This window comes from Syngnathus typhle, linkage group LG2 (assembly GCF_033458585.1).
Source record: "Syngnathus typhle isolate RoL2023-S1 ecotype Sweden linkage group LG2, RoL_Styp_1.0, whole genome shotgun sequence".
NCBI classification, from domain to species: Eukaryota; Metazoa; Chordata; class Actinopteri; order Syngnathiformes; family Syngnathidae; genus Syngnathus; species Syngnathus typhle.
This window is the reverse complement of record NC_083739.1, coordinates 18,964,373-18,979,105: the sequence shown is the minus strand read 5'-3', so window position 1 is coordinate 18,979,105 and position 14,733 is coordinate 18,964,373. Positions and strand designations below refer to the sequence as shown.

General features: G+C 38.2%; 1 protein-coding gene across 4 annotated transcripts in view; it reads left to right on the top strand.

Moving 5' to 3' along the window:
* The window catches only part of nphp4 (nephronophthisis 4), a 102,822-nt gene extending 88,463 nt beyond the window's left edge, over positions 1–14,359 (top strand). For 2 of the 4 annotated variants that reach the window (XM_061273106.1, XM_061273108.1), the window contains 8 exons: positions 322–408; positions 2,973–3,129; positions 3,673–3,752; positions 4,049–4,134; positions 5,069–5,240; positions 8,795–8,974; positions 9,438–9,581; positions 14,021–14,359. In XM_061273106.1, the coding sequence (XP_061129090.1) occupies positions 322–408; positions 2,973–3,129; positions 3,673–3,752; positions 4,049–4,134; positions 5,069–5,240; positions 8,795–8,974; positions 9,438–9,581; positions 14,021–14,161 (1,047 nt within the window). In that variant the 3' untranslated portion in view covers positions 14,162–14,359. Of the gene's footprint in view, positions 1–321; positions 409–2,972; positions 3,130–3,672; positions 3,753–4,048; positions 4,135–5,068; positions 5,241–8,794; positions 8,975–9,437; positions 9,582–14,020 lie in introns of those variants that run through there. The other 2 variants (XM_061273107.1, XR_009713789.1) reach the window with 2 other exon arrangements.
* The last annotated feature ends 374 nt before the right edge of the window (positions 14,360–14,733 follow it).

Genomic DNA, 14,733 nt, shown 5'->3' with positions numbered 1-14,733 from the left:
TCATATTGTACCGAATTTGTTTTTGCCCAGTGTGAGATGGGAGTGGAACTGAAATTAAGCCACTTATATAAATATTATATATGTAATATTAATGAGATATAGCATAGCTGGCTTTACTTAGTGAACATGTACTGACACTCAAAAGTTGATGCCTAAAGGACAAACTTGCCTATTAAAGCTTCATGCTGTTGTTTTGTTTTTGTCAGGTTTTTTTTCTGGCTTGGGGTGCAAAATACAAGATATCCGATGCACTCATTCTCATCTGGGCTTGACAGATCATCAATTTTGATAAGCATTCTGTGTCTTATCATATCCTCACAGCAGGGGCCGAGCTTTCTACCTCCGAGCAAAAGTTCTAATGTGGCGAAGAAGATTGTGTCCAATATGGTTGCTGCCAAAACCATCAAGGTAAAGCGTGTGTGTTATTGTGCTCAAGATCTCCTTGCTATAGAGGATCATGTTTACCTCCTATCTGATTTTATTCTCAGCTGCAAGATTTCTTAAGACAGAACTTGCAGTGTGTAGCCTTTGCTCTTCCCTCCGCTGCAGCTCCTGCTGCTTTGAAGTGCCAACTATTTCAAAAGTTACACTACAGCCAGACAAGTGAGAGTGTCGAGCAAAATTATACGCCAGAAATCACATTTATCTTGTTTATCTTACTGAACTTTTCCCTTTTTTTTTTTCTTTTATCTCCAACTGGAAATGTCAGGCTTAAGCGTTAAAGTGCCTCTAAAAGGAGGACAGTTTGACACGTCTGGCTAATCTAGTTAAATGAACCATGCACGCTAAGTATGGCTGGAGTTACTTTCCCATTTCACACACCGTTAATAATACGTAAGAAGTTGAGAGGAGGGAGAAACAATGTCAGTATAATACATTTCTATTGGATGAACTTGATAAGACCATGTGTTTTTTTGTTTTTTTATCTTCTTGTGATGTAATTTACTGTGTAGCCGCATCATATTACTGCTGTCAGCAAAAACTATTTCTGCTACGTGAGATTGAATTGGAAGTTGCACTGTATTCTGCTCTCATTAGGCAGCGAATTAAATTTAAGCACTTAAAGAGAGTTCATATTCACCTGATGTAGTAATCAGCAACCATGTCCACAAAGAACAGAATAGAATAGAATGGACTAAAACAAGCTGTTTCTTAACATCTGTAATCATTAGAATTAATCAAGGTTATCTTTGGCTCTTTTGCAAATTAATTTAATTTTATGTTAATGTAGCATTTGTTTTGTTTGGTTCATTCAAAATCGACATTTCTGAATAACTAGAAATACTCGAAGAAGAAGAATAATACTGCAGTGGTTTGATTTTTTTTCCCCTTCTGGATATACAATATTATTCTATTAATAATAATAGGGCAACACTGCTGTGGTTTGATTTTTCTTCCATCTGGATATACAAGATTATTACAGTCTCTGACCAGCTCAGAAATTAAATCCCTTTTCATATGGCACTTGGTTTTCTTGTTGTGTGCCATGAGACAGCGTACAAGATGGAAAGCATCCCAATGCAAGCTTTCCCATATTTGGAAGTGAGTGCATAGCAGGCAGCTGACTAAAAAGTAAACATGCAGTCATAGTATCAAGGTTATTTGTGTTAAGTACATTCATTGCCCTGTTTAATGGAATAATTACCCATGTTCCAATAGTCGCCTTCCCATTTGTGTCTAGGTGTCAGAACTGCTCTCCCATGAAAAGTAAAAAACAAACCTGAATCCTGTTAAGGTGAATGAGGTCAGGTCTGAGTCAAGTATGTGTCTTGTTTGAATTGACAGACTGTCAGGATGCCAGCTTTGATGCCACTGTCAGTCAGAACGTCACCATAGCCACATATGGTCAGCATAGGTCTGCAGATCTGATACATCAATCATTTGCTCAGCTGCTGTTGGGTGGTAAATCAATTTCTGTCAGGTTGAGAGTCAATAACCAAAATGTACAATGTCACATTTTGATCTAAATTTGTCTGGTGACAACAAAGAGCTTCCCCACTGGCAAGACATTTTAATTTTATGTGAACATACCTCCATGGTTCGTACAACCGTATGTGGCTGATTAAAAAGATGATTTATGATTATCACACACACGAAAACTACAGCTGGTTTAAGTAGAACCATTTTCAGTTTATTCTTAGTGATAAAATACAAATCTGCTTCACAGCAGACTAAAAATAATTAAAAACATACTTCGAGAGAAATCAGGCTTGTTCCATCTGTGGAAAAAATCAGTCTTGAAATTTTATACAGCATCTGCGATGTCACAGCAACGTAAACATGAGCATTGAACATATCTCTACATCAGGTTCGAGCCACAACGACACTGAATTAACAGTATTTATAATTATTAAACAGTATTTATATGATCTCTCTCAGACAAAGTGTTGGTTGTCTACTAAATAAACCACCTGTTGTAATAAAATCAACCTACCGTTTTTTTCCATGTGTAATGCGCCCCCATGTATAATACGCACCCTAAAAATGGCATGTTGATGCTGGAAAAAAGCCTGTACCCATGTATAATACGCACCCAAATTTTGACTCCTACTTAAGTCGGTTAACATAAAATTATTTCAGAAAAAAGATCTTTGGGAACAACCGGATGTTATTCTGCCGGTCAGTATCACTTCGCATGCGCTAGCAAACTCGATAGCGAAGAAATGTTTCGGATTTGTGTAGGGTACATTGTGACAGCAAACAAGCAGATGATCAAGCAAGCGTCTGATACGAGAACATTGTGTTCGTATGGAGTGTGTTCGACGTGAACAGCAGAGAAGAAAGCGCATCTGTAATGGCGGCCTCCGTATCATACCCGGATTTAAATTTTTATTTTTTTTTGTACCCATGTATAATGCGCACCCCAGATTTTAGGACAATAAATTAGTTAAATTTTGCGCATTATACATGGAAAAAAACGGTAATTGAAAGAAATCCTGTAGGCAATAATTTTATTGACCTTCTATCTCCAGGTTTCATTCAAAGCAGAAAATGGTGATCCAATAGCCGTCTGCCAGGTGATTGTGGAACCATCGCCACACATTGTGGACCAAACATTCCGACTTTACCACCCAGAACTCACTTTCCTCAAGAAGGCCATCCGCTTGCCACCTTGGCATGCACTCACTGGTAAAAGAGATAAATTACTACTGCACACTTCCAAATAATGTATTACTGTTTACGGCAGCAATTTTCAAGTTGGTGTCTTTGTTGGATAAGGAAACATACTTTGTGTCCCTCACTATAAAGCAGTAAAACATATGACTGATTTTATTTGTAATTACATAGACAAATTATGCAACAGTCTTCAAAATCTACATCTTTAACTATGTTGGACGGGTTTATATTTACATATTTTTCTTTCGTTAGGAGGCTATTGTAACAAATGCTCTTAAACATTAAAAATAGCAGTCATGTATTTTAACTTCATTGCTGCACTTTGAGGTCTGAACCGAAATTCGCATTACATCGCAGTCCAAAGAAAACAAAGCGCCGGCAGTATGTATTTTAAAACAATACAATTCTACTAAATACTGCTATACACTAATTTAGTCATTTAGTCGATAGTAAGCAAAGCATTACACAGGAAATGTGTATTTATTTGACTTTGAATTTTGACTCCAGTATTTATGTGCTCTTTTAAAAAAAAAACTTCTTTATTAATATTTATAGCAGTTGGAGACATGAATGCTGAGGCTAATATTTCTGTACGCTGCAGTGACCCAAACATCATCTGTCAGACCCGGATGCTGGTGAGAGAATGACTTCCTTCACACAGTACATACTATAAATCTCCCAGCCCACACTAATGTAAGCAAGGGTTTAATTACTAAAGTGAAAGCTTCAGCACCATTCTTTGTTTCAGGACAGAGTGCTATTCCAGCATTCTTTGTAATGAGTCAAGTATCTTTTTTGAAACACAAAGACGGCTTGAGTCTTTTTACCCAGTTGAATGCTTTTATCATGCTTGTCTGTTTTTTAATGGTAATTTCTGCCCACTTATTCCCCCCTTACCTTCATCCATTTATTAGTTTTACTTTGTCCCTAGGCGCCAGGAGAGGCTCAGGATGTGCACTTGAAGGTACCTGGAAGTCCGAGTCCTAACATCAAAATGTTCTTTGTGATGATTTTCACGTAAGTATTCTTGTGGTGGGCACATTAGACGCAGTTTGAGAAGATTCTCATTATTTTTTTGTTCCTGCTGTTTGCATGTTGATGAATAAGAGAGAATGCATTCAAATTATCTTGGTGTAATGGTGTAATGTAAATGTAGAAAAATGTAATTGATATTGATGAATATTTTATGAATATACTGTAAAAGCAGCTTTTATTAAGACAACGATACTCTTTTTTTCAAAGTAAAAGTCATAATTATTTAACATGTTTGGAATGTGGTCTGGCGTAGTATGTTAATCAAGTAGTATTAGAGAGAATTTATATCTTGGTGTAATGGTGTAATGTAAATGTAGAAAAATGTAATTGATATTGATGAATATTTTATGAATATACTGTAAAAGCAGCTTTTATTAAGACAACAATACACTTTTTTTCAAAGTAAAAGTCATAATTATTTAACATGTTTGGAATACGGTCTGGCATAGTATGTTAATCAAGTAGTATTAGAGAGAATTTATAGTTGATTTGGTGTTTAAAAACAATACCTTTTAGACTTCCTTTCATGTTGATAGTGGGCAAAAGCGGCATTCTTTCTCATCATCAAAGTTCCCAAATGACTTAAAGCATCTTCCAAATATCTGAATGCTCTTTCAGTTCTGTCACAGAGCACTGCTGAGTATGTGACTACATCACCTCCCACTCACAGCTCTCCGTTTCAGCTCAGGCAGCTGAGACTTGAATTCCCTTCCTCTCAGCGGTGGGAGGATGATGATGATAATGATGATGACGAAGATAGGAATGGCGGTGGCAGTATTGGCTGATCATTAAAATGCCTAGGGCACTTGTAGATCAGCCCTCGTCATCTTTGACCTCTTGTTGTCTCCTAGGAGTGGGGATGGTGGAGGTGGTTTATTTCGCCGCATTTGTTCCTGATGATGATTTCTCTCCACAGTGATAAGTGGATGGCTGCCCCTTCGCAGATCTGGCAGATTTATGTGCATTTCATGGAGCGGGTTGATGTCAGTTGTATCACTGGCCAACGGAGTTGTCAATCACTGGTGCTGAGGGGGAGGCTGGCTCCTCGCAAGGTCAAGTGTTTCTCATCACATCCCCAGGAGATTGAGGTACAGCGCCAGTTTGTAAATTTAGTGCCTAGAAAGTTATAGTGTGACTCTCATTTGATTCTGGTCCCAGTTTATTATGTTCAGAACATTGGGTTCTCTGCCTGTAATCCTTATTTGCTTAGGGCATCCGCACAGTTATTTCAATCTAGACAGCACTCACAGAGCAAGATGGAAAGATTATTCAAGCTCAATGTTGAACTCAATAACCTAGAAAATCTCATACTTGCCAGATGCTAAATAGGTTTTGGGTATTATAAACCAAGATTTGGTTTTGTGTTTCATGGTCACTTCTTTAATGTACAATTCAATCCCGTTTTATTTTTATAGCCGTTAGCTTGCAGGTGTCCAGCCAGACCTTATTTGCATCGACTTCATGTTTTTTGATAAAATTCCAAAATTGAAAGTCGTCTACACTTTTTAAAATGCTAAAGAATTATTGCAATCAAATTCCCCTTTAAAATAAATGTATTAACATTTGAACAGTTTTGACTGGCATCTGATTTCAGAAGTAGTTTTTCATCCATTTGTTGGTTATAAGTAATTTAAGGCGATTATACATTTATTTGTGTTCTCTCTGTCATAGTGTCCCTCCAAAGTAAACCCCAACTACAATGTGAGAAAAATTAGTTTGACACCCCTGCCTTGGAGTTTTCCAGCAATTGTTCCGCAAATCTGAGGGGAAACCTCGCACCAACAATTCAAAAGCCAACAAAAGCGTTTACTGATTTTCAAGTCATTATTGTGACTTCTCAACACTATTTCAATTCAATTCAAAGTCTGCATCTTGCCAAAAAAGGTCCAGTTACATGCTTGAACCACCCTGTTGGTGATCATACATGGATTTGATCTATCAGATCATGTATTCTTTCACTAGTCATTTTGACCCCCATCATGGTTCTTCGAATCTGACCGAAGTCCGATCCTCTTAATTTTTCCAAGTGATCCAAGGGTATCATTAGGTTGGGGTAGCATTGCCTTGGCTTGCAGTATTTTGGGTCTCTCGAGTCTGGGTTAGTATGACAAAAGCCTACTGCATACCTGCTTTTGTTAGGCGGATGATCTCTCTAGAAAATGTTTTTGAGGCAGATGGAGAGTGTGAACCATGAAGCGCAGTGAGAAACTGGCATGCATTGCTGCACTTTTGGACGGCAGCTGCTCATTAATAGACGAAGCGTCATTACGCTGCCAGTGTTGGTGTTATCTCTTTCTTCTCATCAAACACGTTCTGGTCTAATTATGTAGAAAAGTAGCAGATTGAGGCATTTCCTGATGCTAGAAGTAGTTGAGAAGTTTACTGAACTTGAACTTCCCCCGTCTTTTGTCTTTCCATTGCACAAACCACATTGCTGAGATCTATTCCGCAAAGCCTGAACTTAGCGGGATATCATAAAATATGTCCTGACCGCAGTCCAGATAAGCGGTAGAAATTGGATGCATTAATGAATAATAGGACGTGCCCTGCCAATGGCTAGTGACCAGTGCAGGGTTTACCCATGACACTAACCTCTAGTCAAATGGCATAGGCTCAAGCTCACCCACCTAATCAGGACAATCTCCCTGAAAAATGGTTGTCTAGATGTTTCCACAGAAATAAATGACTTCTCTTTGCAGCATGTCTTCCATGTTTGTGGCGTGTGTTGACATTTTGATATTTTCACGTCACATTTGTTTACATCCTGTCACACAGGATGCGCAAGTCAAGTTACTCAGAGTTTGGCTCTGAAATGAACACCATGTATTCTATTTTTTCTCCACTGTTGCTACTTTTTGGGTTTTTTTTTTCAAATCACAAAATCACATTGCTTTTATTTACATAACATTACATTGAAAACAAAACTTCACAATTTGGAGATTATTTTTATTGGACTGTTTGATATCTTTGTTATATTCTATTTAACGTCAAAGCATGTACTATACTAAGCTACTAATTGATGATGATTTGAGGTGTTTTGATGGATTTTATAGCCCCCATATTATAATTAACAACAAATTACACAAATGTATTACATGTTTTGTTTTTGTTTAGCTCAACAGAAAAATGTTTTTGGTGTTTTTCAGATTAATAAAGAACATCTCAGAACATATAGAATTATACATGATTTTCACTGGACAATGACAGAATACATTTACAACATTCTGTTTAGAATCCAATAAAACAAAATACTTCTTCCAAATTAGAAAAACAAAAAACAAAGTGGTCCTGTGTGTTGATAACGACAAGATTAGGCATTTCTCTGCCGTGATCTAGGATTACTTTGTTGCGCAGCTCCATCCTAATGAAGGCAAGACAAAATGACTGAATGTCCGACAGAATTATTATCTTGAAATTTCCCAAAGTGGTTTGACAGGATAATCAATCTTTTTACATCATTATCATCCATATACGTAGTAGAGATACAGGTACTTTCCTTGAAGAAATACGGTACAGCCCGGAAAAAAAAAAGAGACAAAATCGACAGATGTATTTTTAAAACATTCCAGCATAATGTGCATCACAGTGGTTGCTTTGATGTGACTCTCAGCAGGTTGAGACGCTGTGGAACGTATTGGAGGAGTCTTATGAAACAAGATAAAGCTCACCGCCAGAGAATAGTTTAGGTTTTCTCAAAAGAGAAAAAAAACCAATGCATTAATTCTCATTCTCACATCCTGCTGTCTCTCCTTATTTTCGTCTCACTGTACTCACGATTCTCACTCATGGTCTGTCCTCGTTTTTCCCCTCCCTTACACCTACTCATTAATTTGGTTGCCAAAAAGCTTATGGTAAGTGGATTTCTTTTCTTTCTTTTTTTTTTGGCGGGTTTGCCTGCAACTTCCTGTCAACCTGAATATTTCATGATGGGTATTTTGCCAAGGATCCAGTGGTTAGATTTTTGCTGGTAATATGTACATTCATGAAATTATGAACATTGTTACAATTAATAAATATTTTTTTATGTTTACAATTTTATAGAATATAAATCTCTTCATAATATTGCCTTGACAATTTTATTATTTTCTTTCAAATCTAATTTACTTCACTGAATTAGTATGCATTTGTCAATTGAAGTGGGCACTATACCAGATAAGAATTCTACCTCAATCCACGTCTTTCTTTGTCATTTTACTTCACTTACACACAGTCTCATTTTGCCACCTGCATGAAGAAACTTAATTCTTTTTTTTCTTTTTAACAATCGGTTTGTACTTACATACGGATCACACACGGCTTACAAAGCGGAAACGGAAACCACTATCTTTGGCAGACTTCCATGTTAGTGCGCTAATACAGTCCGTTGGCACTGACATGAACAATTACACAGACTGACGAAAATTCCCTTCAGTCCGTCCTCAGTCCTTGTGTTTTTTTAAACTTTCTTATCCCTCATCTTTTGCCCACAAAATGGACGTCCCTTGGCAAACCTTTGCCCCAAAATGTGATATTTGTGTGGCTGAATCACGAATACTTAGTATGTGGAAGTTCGCCATAATACGATTAAATATTGTACAATGCCATATAAAAGTAACAAACATCTTCCAAACAAGTTTTCTCTTTATTTTAACTTTCTCCGCAGGTCAAGCCTGGAGGTGTTTTCATGTTGCCACCTGCAGGAGTGCAAGAGCTTCAGTTAAAGGTGCAGCCATGGCGGGCAGGCAGTCGCTTCCTGTATGTGAACGCGGTGGACGTGGAGCAGACGCAGTTAGTGACCGCTTGGCTCCTGTGCCTCAATGTCCACAGGCCTGTGCTGTCCAAGGTGAACAGATGACTGTAGCGCTCTTCCAGACACTCAGACAAGACACCCTGCATGTTGTTGATTTTCATCATAACAGCAGTGACTCCGCCATCCTGTAAACACGTTGACCTCGTCAACCAATATAGTCCCGTTCTGAGTGGGTGACACAATGTACATATTTTTTCCATTTCAGATTCTGAAGCTCTACTGTTAGCTCTCAGGTTTACACAAGGTTTATTCTTTTATGTGTCTAGTCAAAATGCATTTTAAAATGCAGTGTACATTTAAGTTGTAATATTCCTAATTATCCCAGAAACACATCAAAAAGCAAACATTGGTAATGACAGAAGATGATTAGAATTAATAATTCAGAAGATGTTGTCGAAGGATTTGTTTACATGCTAAATGTACTTTTTGGATCTCTGTGCAAGAAAATACTTTGCTCAGACCATTCTATTAAATGTAAAATTGTTTGTGTGCGCAGGCGTTTGAAGTGTGCGTCCCAGTTAGCAGTGGTCGGGGCAGCTCCAAGAAAATCACCTACGTTAACCCTTACACCAGCAGCCGCACCTTCCTGCTCCATTCTGACCATCCGGATTTGCTCCAGTTCAAAGAGGATAAATTCCAGGTGAAATTAGGCTGGTAAACCTTGTCAAAAGGGCCAAACGTGCCATAAAAAAGGCGGTTTATGCCCTATGAAGTGTTTCAGTGTTTATATTAACAGGCATAAGGTTGAAAGCTATCTTTTGCACTTTAAATTAAATGGATTCAATCCATTCTATGGCAAGCTTCCAGCATTATAAAACTAGACAAATATAAAGCGGTTTAAAAAAAAAACAAGGCTTACAGTAAAAACATTCAAACAAATGTCTAGTTTTGCTTTCTATTGTTTAATTAAATTGAATTGAATTGAATGATTAGCTCAGTGGCCTAGTGGTAGAGTGTCCGCCCTGAGACTGGAAGGTTGTGGGTTCAAACCCCGGCCGGGTCATACCAAAGACTATAAAAATGGGACCCATTGCCTCCCTGCTTGGCACTCAGCATTAAGGGTTGGAATTGGGGGGTTAGATCACCAAATGATTCCCGAGCGCGGCACCGCTGCCGCTCACTGCTCCCCTCTCCCCCACGGGATGGATTAAAATCACACGGGGATGGGTTAAATGCAGAGGACAAATTTCACCACACCCAGACGTGTGTGTGACGATCATTGGGACTTTAACTTTAACTTGTAACTTAACACAGTTGTGATGCGTAACTACCTTTCAACCCACTTAAATATTTTAATATACATATTTTTAATAGTGGGTCACTGTTAATGTAGTGCTCACTCGCATGACTTAAGTGCAAGCAGTTCTCATTTAATGACATTGTGAAAATGAGTATGGATGATTGTCTGTGGAATTCTCAACCCAAAAGTCATCTGTCATAGGCTCCACCCGCCCTCATCCCTAAAGAGCATAATTGCTATAGCAAATGAAGAAATTGATGGATGAATGATTTTAATGGTGGATCATCTTAATGTATATCTATATTTTAAAGACTTGGTCAGATGCTGAAAAAGTCAAATGAATGACTGTGTGACAATTTTTCTGTATTTCCTTGCAGCAATATACAGGTATATGGTAACGCTGCACTTGTTTCTTAGGTGGAGTCTTCAGAAAAACAAAAGCATGCTAACAAATAATTATTTTCTAATTATGAAGGGAAATGAGTAAAAGCCTATTTGAGTCATGCACAAGAAGGAGTCATTGCTGTTATTGCAGTTCTTTTGATGAGATGTGATAAAAGGGAAAAACAAATGACAAAACCCATTAACAATAAAACCAGTGAGATGCAATGGGAGTCTTTTTCCACATAAACTATTAAGGCGAAATGCTGATCCTGACCAGGACCTCATTGCATCAATTAGCCTGAGGGAGGGAGGTGGGCCTTTTGTTTTATTTCATATTGTTAGCAACGCTCCAGGTGTCTAATAACGCATTAAGCCTGCCAGCAGCATTTACCAATTGTGGGGAAACTTTGCTTCCTTTTTCATTTGACTTCTAATAATAAAACACATTTTCAGCAGGGAAAGCCCAGCAGAGATCAATACCGATAAGCTTTTGGGGGATATAAATCCTCGACATAGACTCATTTATCTCTCGCATGCTGTAATACAAAATGGAACCGGATTGATTGAATTACCGGGAAGAAGAATAAAGGTAACAGTGAAAGAAAATTGAGCACATGAGCTGGCAGGAGATGAAAATAGATTAGAATACAAATATGTCCCTTAAATGCAGCGTTCGATTGATCAAAGCGTTTGTGTCTACTACAAACAGTGTTCCAAAATAATTATTTAAATCCAAATTGGAGGCAACGACGTAATGCACATGCACCCACACTCGTACACACACATATGCATGGTATACTGCACGCACACACAAGCATGCAAATAGTTTGTAAAGTTAGTCCAATGTAAAATTGGTGGTAAAACACTGGTCATATTTGTACATACTGCTCATTGTCATCAAACAAATTTTCATTGTTCCTGTTGGTATTTTATCGAAGGAAAAGACTGTTGAGATGTTTGAGGCGTCACTAAAACAAAAACTAACATTCAAGTCACAGTGGTGCAATATATCTTTGCATAACATGAATGAATGAATGGATGGATGGATGGATGAATTCATGTATGAATGAATGAATGAATGAATGAATGAATGAATGAATGAATGAATGAATGAATGAATGAATGAATGAATGAATGAATGAATGAATGAATGGTAAAGTAAAATACATTTCTGGGGTCTTTGGTGAAACCAATCCCTATCTATGAGAACTAAAAAATAATCAGTAAAGTAAAAGCAAACTTTTACTTTTTATTTTACTTGGCTTTTTTTACTTGTTTTGAAGCATAGACTCATCTGACATTGCCCAGTTACTGTTTTTCCATTTTACTTTTATGTTTATATGATTCTAGATCTGCTTAACCTCCAGAGCCTGAAGGACCAAACGAGAGGAGCGGATTTTTTTTTTTTCATCTGTAGACATTATAAAATATTAATTGTTCAAAATATATTACTTGATTGAATAGTCAGCCACCCACCAATTTTCACCACCGAATCTGGACCTCTTCACAGAAAAGTCACAATCGATCAAATGTGTAAATCGCATGATGAGAACACGGTTCCAACTCTCTTGGATTTTGTTTACCTCCATGGAACCACCCACGGCTTCCTCTTTGTCTTATCAGTGCATGCTATCTTTTAGACTGAATCTCAACCTAAGGCTGCACAGTATGGCAATATGGTGATTGATACTCACAGATAGCGACTCAAGGCAAAATTGCGATGAGGCACAAACATGGTGGCCCCAAGGATCCTAATCCCACCCATCCATACATCTTTGTGAGTGGCAGTACTCATTAGGGTTGCAGGTGAGCTGGACCAGCTGACTTTTAGCTCTGCCCCAACCAATTGGAGGGATCACAATATTTCATTCTCTATTAATAAATTGACATTTATATTAGGTTCTGTAACAAATTATTCTGAAAACAACTTATCTCAATGGGAAATGGAGTTTAGAAAGTCAGTTCAATACAAAGTTTTGTGCAGCTGTTTTTGGATCCACTACGAAGCTGTACATTTCCTTTTTTGGCCCATTCTACAGCCTTCCAGGAAAGTTTCCTCAGATAGCAGTTAAATAGCTTATGATTCTGTTGGGAACAAGCATCCATACAAATGCGGGGTGACGGGGTATTTCCTCCCACTTTTATTTCTGATTTAACGCATGGTGGACAACATGTATGAGTTTATTATTAAGTGGTAACTCCAGCCCCTGCTACCACATGGAGCCTTGGAGAGGAAGACAGTCGGCCATTGTGTGAGGTGACCATGTGTGATATAAAATGTGGAGCTGCTAGTCATCTCCAACCAGCTGTAAGAAACTGCTGCTAGACCCTCCAATGCGCTTCCTAGGAGCACATTTATTCCACTTTGAAAAGAATGTGGAGCCACGTTGTACACGCTCTCCTGTGTGTCGGAGATAGTGTCACTGCATAACTGCCCTTGCTCTCGTCTGCACTTTCTATTTCTGCTTCTCAGACTTAACATCAGAATACAGCAAGAATCTCTTGGGCCAGGGTCTTGTTTTTATTGCCTCAGAGGAGGAATAAATCTTTATGTAAGATTTCCGCGCTGCATTTATTCTGACATTACTGCTAGCATGTATTTCAAAGACTATGCTGTGGTGTTTGATTGTTTCGACGATTGGATCAGCAAGTGAGTTTTATTTATGCTTTGGTTGTTTAATCAGTTATGTTTCATAATAATTGTGATTTTCCCCATGATGAATGCACGGGTCCTATTGTGGGGAGAGCAAAAAAAGATAGGGACGTTGGCCACTGCAATTTCAGCTGTTCATTGCACAGGAGAAACTCTGACAAATTTAAAATTAAAACACTTACGAGGATCCACGTCAGACTCCAGGGTGATTCCATGTAATAAAACTCGTTATTTATTATCGTTTTATGCAGCAACAATGCTTTTTTTTTTTCTTTTCAATTACATTTCAATGGCAAATATTTACCTGATTTGCAAGTAAGATTGGTCACAAAACAAATGCTAAATGTCTAAACCAATCCCACAGGGACACAGCCAATCATCACTATCCTAAAGCAATTGATTATTTTTGAGCCGCAGTTGTCAATAGTCTCCTATCCATACACTCTTTTCTGATTTTAGGTGTGACTGCGTTTAAAAGTTACATTTTATCAACACAAGTATTGCTTGGCACGGTCATGACAACTATACAGATGGTGAAAATGGAAAAAAAAAACTTGCTGCTATAACAGCTTTCACTCTTCTGGGAAGACATGGAAGATATTTATGAGTTTATCAGTCATCCGGTCATCTACCTCACCATTTTAATTAACGGTGATTGCCTCATCGGGATGGCATTTCATTTCTGACATACTGCTAACAATCATCGGTTACTTGCATTTAAAGGGAGAGAAAAGTTGGTTTCATCATGTCTTCAGAAAGACACAATTTCATTTGTTTGTTTTTTTTTCTGTTTGCTGGTCAGCTTGATGGGGGAGAGAGTTACACCATTGGACTGCGCGTCGCCTCCAGCCAGAGTGCAGGTTCAGTGGAGATACTGGTCTACGTGAACAACCTGGAGGAGAAGACTGAGGAGACGTTCTGCGTGAAGGTCAATTACTTTTGAATCAGTAGATGTGATATGTGTCTGATTCAGTTTTTCTACCTAAAATATATAATTTTGTACTTGTAAGAGCCTTTGATTTCTATTTTGTATTTTTGATAATTGGCCTATGAGTTGCTGTATGAATGCCCACGAGTGGGATTTATTTTTGTGCTGATCTAACGAGCCTGCCTGAAATAAATCAACCCTTGACAAACACAACTTAATCATCTCAGCTGCACTGTCTTTCGCACCCGGCTTATCGTTTTCCCTCTTTTGAGGCGTCCAGTCAATGTTCTTGACAGTTCATCCCCAACCATCAGAAAACGCATCGAGGGTGAAAGCAATAACATTTTATCGTCTTTAATTGCCCAGCAAACCCTCTTCAATGCCACTTTATAGTCAGGTTTTAATCTAACTCAAGCCAGGGGTCCGCGCGCCCCCTCTAACCCTCCCAAATAATTTATCCTTATCATGCCATTATTAGACGCACCGCCATAATGGGGGTATGATGTTTTGAAGTGAGGAGAACAATGCTCCCCTCATTCTTGCCATGTGTCTCGCACAAAGAGAATGGCGTGCACGTTGTGTTGCAT